The sequence below is a fragment of the Marmota marmota genome, unplaced genomic scaffold (assembly GCF_001458135.2).
Source record: "Marmota marmota marmota unplaced genomic scaffold, marMar, whole genome shotgun sequence".
In the NCBI taxonomy this organism is placed as follows: Eukaryota; Metazoa; Chordata; class Mammalia; order Rodentia; family Sciuridae; genus Marmota; species Marmota marmota.
In genome coordinates this window covers 11,136,200-11,147,707 of record NW_025999943.1, presented here as the reverse complement: position 1 = coordinate 11,147,707, position 11,508 = coordinate 11,136,200, and the positions used below count along the sequence as shown (strand labels likewise).

Below are 11,508 nucleotides of genomic sequence, written 5' to 3'. Positions count from 1 at the left end.
CTTTTTTTTTTTTTTTTTTTTTTTAAGCACCAGGGATTGAACCCAGGAGTGCTTAATCACTGAGCCACATCCCCAGCACTTTTTTTTTTTAGACAGAGTCTCCCTAAGTTGCTTAGAACCTTGCTAAATTGCTGTGGCTGGCTTGGAATTTGGGTTACTTCTGCCTCAGCCTCCCAAACTGCTGGGATTACAGCCACCATGCCTGCAGCTCTAGAATAAATCTTATTATTTCAAGGATACTGTTCTCTTAAGTTTTGTCTTCAAAAGTAGATCTTTACAGAACTCAGGAATGATGTAAGTTCAGTCCATACTTCATAGACAATAGAAATTGTCATATATCATAAACGACTACAGTTCAAGTGTAGTTATGGAAACTTTCTGCTTCACTTATTTATGGGTATCAAATGAATCATTTAGTGCTTTTACATTTTAAAAATCAATAATATTTCATGTAATGAGAAAATATTAGAAATACAAAATACAGGTATGAATTAGTAAGATAAAGGGATGACAAGAACAAAATATAAATTTGGGGTCATAGCGCAGTGGTAGAGTGCTTGCCTAATGTGTTCGAGGTCCTGGGTTCAATCCCCAACATTTAAAAAAAAAAAAATTGACATTTTGTCTGCAAAATGTACTTCTAGAAACTTTTCAAGAAAAGAAATATGCCACTGGTTCCGGTGCTTAGGAGGCTGAGGCAGGAGGATTGAATGTTCAAGGCTAGCTTCATAAACTTAGTGAGGCTCTAAGCAATTTAGTGAGACCCTATCTCAAAAATAGAAAGGGCTGGAGATATTGCTCAGTGGTTAAGTGCCCCTGGGTTCAATCACAAGTACCAAAAATAAATAAATAAATATCTAAACCTAAAAGATGTTCATGAAAAACCTGGTTTACAATTGCAAAGACTAGAAAACCTGCAAATAGCAAACCATTAAATAAATCTTAAACTTATATTTGATACATGCTGATGAAATACTTGAATGAAACATGCCCAATGCTTCCCTGAGGAAGATAAGAACAAGATAAGGTTTTATTTTAATTAATTAACTTGTGGTACTAGGAATAAAACCCACAGCATATTTGCATGCTAGGTAACTGCTTTACTACTGAGCTATATCCCCAGACAGAGGATTCAAAGTTCAAGGCCAGCATGGACAACTCCGCCAGACCCTGTCTTTTCGCGAAACCCTGTCTTTAAAAAAAAAAGAGCAGGGGATATAGCTTAGTAGTAGAGTGTCTTGAGGCCCTGAGTCCAATCCCCCATTCCTGTTCCCCCAAATGAAAAAAAAAAAAAAAATCCAATTCATTAATCACATAGCTATCCTGTATCATCTCATCTCAGCATAAATCTAAGAGATCATGAATTAACAACCATACTTGTAATATTCTGGAAACTCCTGGGACTTAAGACTCCCCTCCAGGAATCAGGGACAAAGGCCAATCAAAACCCCCTCATCCCCTAGTGCTAGTGATTGAACCTAGGACCTTGTACATCTTATATGCAGTTAAGCAAGCTTTCTATCTCTCAGCCCCAAATTCTCCATTACACAATAGATATCTTTTATGAAACAGTAAAAATTCCTTGTCTCTTTTAAAAACAAAAAATAAGCAGTTGCACATTTGATGTACTGAAAGTAAACTAAACCATTTTCATGGAATTACTACTGACTTGGAATGATAAACTATGGCTATTGGGAAATACTTTTTAAGAGAGAGAGAGAGAGAGAGAGAATTTTTTTTTAATTTTTTTTTTTTTTTTTAGTTTTCGGCGGACACAACATCTTTGTATGTGGTGCTGAGGATTGAACCTGGGCCGCACGCATGCCAGGCGAGCATGTTACCGCTTGAGCCACATCCCCAGCCCATACTTTTTGTTTTTGTTGTTTGGGTACTTGGCATTGAACTCAGAGGCACTTTACCACTCAGTCACATTCCAGCCCTCCCCAGACTTTTTTTCCTGAGACAGGGTCTTACTAAGTTGCTGAGGCTGGCCTTCAACTTGTGATCCTCCTGCCTCAGTCTCCTGAGTAGTGGGGATTACATGAGTGTGCCAGACGGCTTGGCAGGAAACCTTTTCTTAAAATGAATGAAATGAATCTTTCACGTCAAGAAAACTGACAGTATTTGTTAATGATGAAAAAATTTGAGTTTTTAAGTGAAAATCGGCATTTTTGAAAACTTCTACCACTGAGATTTTGACAAGGTTTCTGAACTGTCAACATTTAAAATGATCTTGTGCAACTCAGTGAACCATTGTGTTCCAAATAACCAATACACTAAATCATACAAAGGTGGGTTTCAAGATAATAGAGTATAAAAACTCATTAAAGCAAAATAAAAAGGGCTGGGGATGTGCCTCATGGTTAAGCACCTGGATTCAATCCTTAAAACCACAAAAGGAAAAATCTGGTAGGAGAAAGGACTATTTTTAGTCTTTTTAGAGAGTTATAAATAGTTTTACATAGTTATATATAGTCAGATTCACCTTTTTTTTTTTTTTTAATTACAGTGCTGGGGATGGAAGCCAGAGTCTTGTGCATGCCAAGCAAGTTCTCTACCATTGAGTCACATCCCCAGTCCCAAGATTCCACTTTTTAAGAACCTTTAAAAACTACTAATTGTCTAGTATAGATGCTATATCAAAAGAAAACTATGTATAACTCTCTAAAAAGACTAAAACTAGTCCTTTCTCCAACCAGGTTTTTTCTTTTGTAGTTTTAAAGATTGAATCCAGGTGCTTAACCATGAGGCCCTTTTTATTTTGAGATAAGATCTTGCTAAATTAAATCCAGGTGCTTAACCATCTCCAGCCCTTTATATTTTGAGATAAGATCTTGCTAAATTGCTTAGGCTGACCTCAAACTTGAGATCCTCATGCCTCAGCTTCCAGAGATGCTGGGATTACAGGTGTGCGCCACCATGCCTACTCTTAATTTTTTTGCATTGTCTCACACATGAGCTTTTGGGGGACACCTCATATATAAACCATATAACAAATACTCTATGGAAATAATTAAAAATTATAAATGATAATTTACTCAAGTGTATTGTTTCAAAAGTCAAAATTGGGAAACTATATATAAATGCTAAAAAAAAAAAAAAGAAAAAAAAGAAAGTAGGGGAATACGTACCTCAGACAAAAGAATAGTCTGTGACCACTAACAACTGTATTTATATATTTTAAAAGACACAAAATACTACAATTTAGATTGAGTATACCAATGTGATATAAAATTATCCATGATATACTTTAAATTATATATATTTTTTAAAAATCACAGAAGTCTGAAAGTACACAAACCAGAAACTTAACAGAGATCACTTCTAGATGTTGGAATAAGAAGACAGATATGTCTTTATTTCTAACCATGGTTTCTTCCAAATATTCTGTAATAATCACATAGTATTCTCATAACAGAGGAAAAGATTAAAAATATAAAGAAAAAACTGGCATTCCAGTAAAGCAGTAACAGAATTAGGTTCTTAGGTTCTGGTTTCTTTTCAGTTATTTTTAAAAAAATTCAACAGGCTAAAGGGCATTAAAATGGTAAAAAAATCCATTACCAATCCTGCCACCCCCAAACCCCACTTAAGTAATAGAAAAGCCACAAAAAGGAATTGCTAATATTTAAAATAACTTGCTATATCTATCAAAAAAAGACTCTACACATAAAAGATTTTAAAATAAATTTCTCTAAAACATTCCAACTTCTAAAATCAAGCAACTAATAAAATGGTGATTTAAAAACTAAAATCATAGACAACCAGCCCCAAAGTAAATAATTAAAAAGCAAAAACTAAAACATCAAGTTATATACTTACAAATTAAAATTTGATATTACATATTATTTTGTTCACTATCCATCTTTTTATTCTACAATATTTATTTATTTGTTTATTTATTATTTCTGCTACTGGGGACTGAACCTTGGGCCTTAGATATATTAAGTACATGGTTTATTAAGGTACAGCCTCAACCCTACAATCTTCATATTAAAATAAACAAGGGTAGTAGTAGTTATGAAGGTTTTAAATTAAAACACTTTAGATGTAAATCACATTGGGTAAAATAGGATTAACTTCCTAAAATTTCAGAGACCAAGTAGACTGTACAGTTTTATTATGTAAAATATACTGTTTTTTTTTTTTTTTTGGGGGGGGGCGGTACTGGGGATTAAACTCAGGGGCACTCAACCACCAAGCCACATTCCCAACTCTATTTTGTACTTTATTTAGAGACACTTAGCACTTTGCCATTGCTGAGGCTGGCTTTGAACTCATGATCTTCCTCCCTCAGTCTCCCGAGACACTGGGATTACAGGAGTGTGCTACTGCACCTGGCAATATACTGCCTTAATATTAAAGACAAGAGAAATATTTCATACAGAATGTAAATAGATATAAATAAGCATTAAATATAGCTAAAAGTTTATTCACTTGATGTAGAAGGTAAATAATATCGCCTACTGCTTACCAGGATTATGATGAGTTGGAAATCCTCCATTCTGAAATACATCTACTGCCACATTCATTCTACCAGGATTAAAAGGTCTTACTCCAGTCTTGGTCTGTGAAGTTAAAGATGGGGTGTATGTTTGTATATTAACACCAAAATTACTTGACTGAAGTCCTTTAGCGATATCTCCCAAGTTGGTATTCTACAGTGATGTTATATGTGTAATCATTAAGTTCATATCTCGCCCAGCATTACACTGTTTCTAAGGTTGTAATATTAGTAAAATGTATCTCAGAGTCGATTCTGTTGTGATAACACTATAACCCATTCCTGCATTTACCTTACTTCTTGAAAGACTTGAAGTGGAGAAATCCAAATCTTTGGTATTATTTTTAGTTGCAGGAAGTCCCCACTCAGTAAAATTGGAAGAATTTTTCTCCTCTCCTCCATTTGTTTCTATGTCCTCTTCATCATCAATAACAATTGTCTCACACATACTTCCCTTCTGAGAAGCCAAATCTTTTGAAGGCGTCAGGAACATGGAATGATTTCCTTGTGGTTTTTCATGTTTTGATGATGCCAATATAAAATTTCTTTGATCGGCTATTGTAGAAATTGAAGGAGGTTGTACAGATTCAATAAACACAACATCATCATCATCTTCCACTGATGAGTTTCTAGATCTATTTACTAAAGGACTAACTGGATCACCACGTGTATTTTCTATGTCCATGAGTTTAGCTGCCATGGCCGTACTCCCTAACAAAGCAGGAATCTGGTTGGTCAATTCTAATCCTCCCACTGAAAAATCATCCATGCCAAAGAACCTGTAGGAGACAGACAAAAGAAAAAAAAAATCCTATTACCTTTTTTTTGCATTAAAATATATGATTTATTACCTCAACTTTTAGAGAAAAAACAAATACTCATTCCAGTTTTTCCTCTCCTGCTTAAAAAAAAAAAAAAAAATTGGTTAAGAGTTTGATGGAGGGCTGGGGATGTGGCTCAAGCGGTAGTGCGCTCGCCTGGCATGCATGCGGCTTGGGTTCGATCCTCAGCACCACATACAAACAAAGATGTCGTATCCGCCGAAAACTAAAAAATAAATATAAAGAGTTTGATGGAAATTCATTCTATAACTTTAGGTCTTTTAAAAAATATCTCTTGGGCTGGGGTTGTGGCTCAGCGGTAGAGCACTCACCTTGCACTAGACCCTGAGTTGGATCCTCAGGACCACATAAAAATAAATAAATGAAATAAAGGTATTGTGTCCATCTACAATTAAAAAATAAATATCTATAAATAAATAAATAAATGGGACTAGGGATATAGCTCAGTTGGTAGAGTGCTTGCCTAGCATGCACAAGGCCATGAGTTCAATCCCCAGCACTAACCAAAAAAAAAAAACCATACACATATATACATATAACACACACACACATACACACATATATGTGTGTGTGTTTTATATGTGTGTAAGATATTGTGTCCATTTACAATTAAAAGATATTTAAAATAATCTACTCAATTATAGTATTCACTTAAAGCTATTCATCATGATGATAGGTATAATTTAGGTAAACCTAGCTACTAGCTCACAAGTTCTTTTCTTCTCTCTTTTTTTGGGGATACTGGAGATTGAACCCAGACTTTCATGCATGCTAGACAGGCACTGTACCACAGCAATATATCCCTAGCCCTAGGCCACAAATTCTTATTTATTTGGTGGTGCTGGGGAACCCAGGGCCTTGTGCATGCAAGGCAAGTGCTCTACCAACTGAGCTACATCCCCAGCCCCCACAAATTCTTAACTATTCTTGTTATACTCAACAAACATTTTTGTGTTACTATTACATAATAAGCTATGATGATGAAGGAAAGAAATCCAGCAGACAATAGTTAAAGAATCTACAAAAATGAGTAACTGAAGGAGCACAGCTCTTAAGCAGATAGGAAAAGATGTGAAATTAACCATATATAAAAATCATTTACATCTTTTTTTTTTTAAAGAGAGAGTGATTGTGAGAGAGAGAGAATTTTTAATATTTATTTTTTAGTTATCGGCGGACACAACATCTTTGTTTGTATGTGGTGCTGAGGATCGAACCCGAGCCGCACACATGCCAGGCGAGCGCGCTACCGCTTGAGCCACATCCCCAGCCCTCATTTACATCTTAATGACAAGGGGCAAAAATAAGTATAACTGGAATGTATATAAGTATGTATCAATGATAGATAGTAAGTCAAAGTAGCTTATACATTGTTAACCTCAATTTTCTGGGAGTAGAAACTCAAAAGAGTGAAAGCAGGTAGAACTATACAGGTGTTCAATAATTAGGAAAACTCACTTCACAAGGCAGTCATTATTCCATTTAAATGCCTTGTATTGGAATATGCTAACATTTTCATTCTAAAATTTTCTTAATTTTAGTTGATAAGTTACAGTCAATCACGTAATAAATACTATTTATTCCTAAGAAGTGTTACACCGTTAAATATATTATCTCAGTTAACACTTCCCTTAGTGAGGTAGGAACTATTATTTTTTTTCACAAGCAAACTAAGAATCAGAAGACCTGGCCCAAGTCTTCATGGCTAAAAAAAGTAATCAGGGTTCAAATTCAAGAAATCTAACTGTAAAACCTATTTCATAGCCACGATATTATATGCAATTAATGTAAAAACAATGTTTAAATATTACTTATCTTTTTAAGATGAGCAAATTTTGACTGTGGTGCTGAGGATCGAACCCAATGCCCCCGGCATGCAAGGCAAGCACACTACCGCTGAGCCACAATGCCAGCCCCTTGGTTGGGAGTTTAACTCAAACACAGAACACTTACCTACATGCTTGAGGCCCAGGGTTCAATCCCCAGCACCAACCCCACCCCAGGTATATAAGCACTAGCACTCTCAAACATAAACTAGCATTCTGCTTGTGCACACACAAGATGAGCCAATTCATTACAATAATAAAATCAAAATTAAAATAAAGCAGTTGGGGAGAGTGCCACAGTGCAAGCCTATAATCCCAGCAGCTTGGGAGGCTGAGGCAGGAGGATTCCAAGTTCAAAGCCAGTCTCAGCAATTTAGCGAGATCCTTCTTAAAATAAAAAATAGAAAAATGGGGGCTGGGATGTGGCTCAAGCGGTAGCGCGCTTGCCTGGCATGCGTGCGGCCCGGGTTCGATCCTCAGCACCACATACAAAGATGTTGTGTCCGCCGAAAACTAAAAAATAAATATTAAAATTCTTAAAAAAAAAAAAAAAAAATAGAAAAATGGGCTGGGTAGGTGGCTCAGTGGTTAAGTGCTGCTGGGTTCAATCCCTAATATCCCAAAATAAATAAGATAAAGCAAAGAAGTAACTGCTAGGAGTATAGGTCAATGGTAAAGTACCTATGTCAGGTCCTGGGTTTGATGCCCAGCAGTACCAAAAAAAAAAAAAAAAAAGAGAGAGAGAGAAAGAGAAGAGACGAACAAATATAAATAATCAGTTTAAAAGTTTGTAAAAGAGGGGTTGGGGTTCTAGCTCAGTGGTAGAGCATTTGCCTTGCATGCGTGAAGCACTGGGTTCGATCCTCAGTACCACATAAAAACAAATAAACTAAAGGTATTGTGTCCATCTAAGAATTATTTTTCAAAAAAGTCTGTAAAACAAACAAAAACTGAAATCACAGTTAATATTCATCCATTAAGCTTATTAGGAGGTTAATTTTCAAGGAAAGAGATTATAATTATATTAACTATATAAACTTAAAAAGGTGGTAAATACATCAATTCTGTCTGACCTTTTATATTTGAATAAACTTATCCTTCTGGAAAAGGGCTGTATCAACTTCATGGTATCCTATTTTGGTTGTTAGGCCCTATTTTCCTCTTCTCACAGAACAAAAAACTAGAAAGGGCATTCTTTTTAATTTACTTTGCTAAGATATCATCCACACATCTTAAAATTCACTCACTTATAGTATATAATGTTTGTTTGTTTTTTATGTTCACAGAATTGTGCAACCATCACAGCAGTCAATTTTAGAGAATTCATCACAAGAAAGAAACTCTATAACCATTGTCCTCTTTCTCCCAGCCCCAATCATTTAATCTACTTTGTGTCTCTATATATTTGCCTATTAGAAAGAGCACTCTTTAATCTTCAGCTTGCTACAGTCATACAGCTCTGAAAAACTAAAAATTGGTGGTTAGTATTACACCTAGTTTTAAATCAGACTTGGGGTCAGTGCGTGTAGCTCAGCAGTAGAGTGCATGCTTAGCATGCTAAAGGTTCAGTACCACATTTACAACATGTTCTTCTTCAGCATCTCTGTAGACTCATCATTTCCTAACACATTTTATCAATATAAAAAAGTTCAACTCCAAAGCCAGCTTCATATAAGTGAGTATATATGCCATAATCATTATCATTTAAAATCAGAGCTGAGGATATAGCTCAGTTGGTAGAGTGTTTGCCTAGCATGCACAAGGCTCTGGGTTCAATCCCCAGCACCACCAAAACCAAAACAAAACCCACAGACATTATGTTTTTATTTAAAAAAAACAAACAAAAAAAACCCCATAAAATCAGTAATAAAGTACCATGATTCTGAAGGTTACTAACAAATGCAACAAGGAATGAGAAAGAAGAATCAAATGAAACACCACTACAAAGAGCAAGAGAATTATTACAGTGCCTAGGTATAAAATTACTATCTAGAAATCAATAGCCTGATAGGGATTAAGATGGTGGGATGATAATACAACTAGCTTCACTACCTTCCAAAACCCCCCAAACAGTAAATATCCTACCCACAAGGAAATAAAGAACAAGAAACCAAAGCAATGAAATCTTACAACCTAAAGAGAAAAGGAATAACTGGTTAATTAAGCTGGTCTGACACAAACTCTTAAACATATGATGGAAAAAAGCTGAGATCATCCTGATTTATACTACAATTATCAAAGGTCAGATGGGCTAGGATTGTGGCTTAGTGGTAGAACACTTGCCTAGCATGTGTGAGACACTGGGTTCGATTCTCAGCACCACATATAAATTTTTAAAAATCTTTAAAAAAAAAAAGGTCTTAGAAATTTTTTGTATCAGATTTCCCTCGAAAAGTGTGAGTAGAAGGCTAAAATAAAAAAGCTGGGAGATAGTCCTAGACACTTCCCTCTCATTATGTTGAGAGTGACAACCCTTTTCCCTCTTAGCAAAAGTTCTCAAATTCAATTCTTTGGTGAGAATAGAATGTAAGATATTCAAGGTGCACCAAACACAACAAATGCATATGAAATACTCCCTCTCCCATATGATTCTCAGAGAACTCACATCCAGACTTCTATATTCTAGGAAGTAGGCTCTTCTCTGGAAGACTTCTTTCTCAAGACTCTTCCCTGTGGATTTAAGAACAGTAAAAAGCAAAGATCTAAAAATGACCTATGTAGTTCCCTATCAGCTGGCAAAAATTTCATCCTACACCAAAGCTCTAAATTTAAAGTCCTGCCCTCATGCCGCAGTCTGGCTGGGCACAATTCAGGAGCCACTTGTCAAGCAGGAACGAACTTTATTTTTAGCATGCAGGAGGCACCACCCAGCTCTCCAGGAATTCCCGGAAAGCCCAACCGCCACTTCTTGGCACTTCCAGGGAGCACTCTCAACCAGAACTCTTAGGTCATTTTTAAATTTTCCCGCTCCTGAGGCAGATTGGCTGGGTCATGTGGGCGGAGCCAAAAGAGTCCCCCAATGAGCAGCTCCGCGGTCTGAAAGGGCGGGGAAACAGCCCAATGAGCATCACTGCAGAGGAGCCAATCAGCTGAGCGGGTGGAGCCTGGCCCCTCTATCTTGCCTCCTCTGAGTGGTTTGCTCCTTGCTCCGCCACCTGTGGACCAGGCCTGCTTTGGCTTCAGCCCGCGCCCAGAGAAGGCATCCTGGGCAGCCAGGATCCCCAGGCCGCTTACTCCCACGGGCACCCAGACCTGGTGAGATGACGGCCGCTGGGGCTGCGGAGGGAGGTGGAGACGGGGCAGGCCACCGCAAGGGAAGGCGGGGACATGGAGGAGGACGTGCGGGAGCCTCAGAGTGGCCGCCACCAGGGTGCCGGGCCCTCAACACCCTCACCTCTCACTCTTCCAATCGGCTTTGTAGTCCACAAAAATTTTTTTTTCTTGGTATTGGGGATTGAACCCAGGAGCACTTAACCACGGAGCCCCATCCCCCCCCCTCCGCTTTTTTTTAAATTAAAAAAAATTTTGTAAGTTTTAGATGAACACAATATTGCCGCAGTGTGGCTGGGCACACAATCACGAGCCACCACACAGCTTGTAGATTCAAACAGCAACTCTTTATTCCCGAACTCACACCAGCCGTCTACAATCACGTTCTGGGGAAATCCACGTTCTCTGCCCAAATCCACCTCCACTGGGCTTCTCTCTCCCAAAATATACTGTCTGAATCCCGTGAGAACTCAAGGGGAACTCAGGCAGCAGGATACGCCCTATTCCCAGCAGGAATAATCTTAAACCTTAAACCTGGAACCTAAACTGGGAACACCCTAAACCCGATTATCTTAAACCGGGAACACCCTAATCCGCCCTGGTCCTTGAGCAAGGTCACCTACATTCAATGTCACTGCAAAATGTCAGCAACATGGGGTACGCTGGCAAGGAAATTGTCATACCTACTTGGCTAATGGCTCCCAGCACAATATCTTTCTTCTTCTTTTTTTTTTTTTTAAAGAGAGAGAGAGAATTTCAATATTTATTTTTCAGTTTTTGGCAGACACAACATCTTTGTTTGTATGTGGTGCTGAGGATCGAACCCGGGCCGCACGCATGCCAGGTGAGCGCGCTACAGCTTGAGCCAAATCCCCAGCCCCACAATATCTTTCTTTTTTTTTTTTTAAGTTGGCAAATATATTTTATTTATTTATTTTTATTTTTTTTTATTTCCTTTTTTTTTTTTTATTTTTTATTGTGGGTTGTTCAAAACATTACAAATTTCTTGACATATCATATTCGACACTTTGATTCAAGTGGGTTATGAACTCCCACCTTCACCCCA

At 37.4% G+C, this 11,508-nt stretch overlaps 1 protein-coding gene and 1 non-coding gene across 17 annotated transcripts in view; one reads left to right on the top strand and one right to left on the bottom strand.

Moving 5' to 3' along the window:
• The window catches only part of LOC107153800 (zinc finger MYM-type protein 5-like), a 33,198-nt gene that overhangs the window by 14,935 nt on the left and 6,755 nt on the right, over positions 1–11,508 (bottom strand). For 11 of the 16 annotated variants that reach the window (XM_048801448.1, XM_048801446.1, XM_015499355.2 and 8 more), the window contains 2 exons: positions 4,797–5,283; positions 4,475–4,568 (listed from right to left, as the gene is read on the bottom strand). In XM_048801448.1, coding sequence (XP_048657405.1) covers positions 4,475–4,568; positions 4,797–5,273 — 571 coding nt within the window. In that variant the 5' untranslated portion in view covers positions 5,274–5,283. Of the gene's footprint in view, positions 1–4,474; positions 4,569–4,796; positions 5,284–9,777; positions 9,843–11,508 lie in introns of all 16 variants that reach the window. The other 5 variants (XM_048801441.1, XM_015499354.2, XM_048801442.1 and 2 more) reach the window with 1 other exon arrangement.
• Positions 8,893–8,963, top strand: Trnaa-agc. Its single transcript has one exon. It is a non-coding gene; the product is annotated as a tRNA-Ala (tRNA).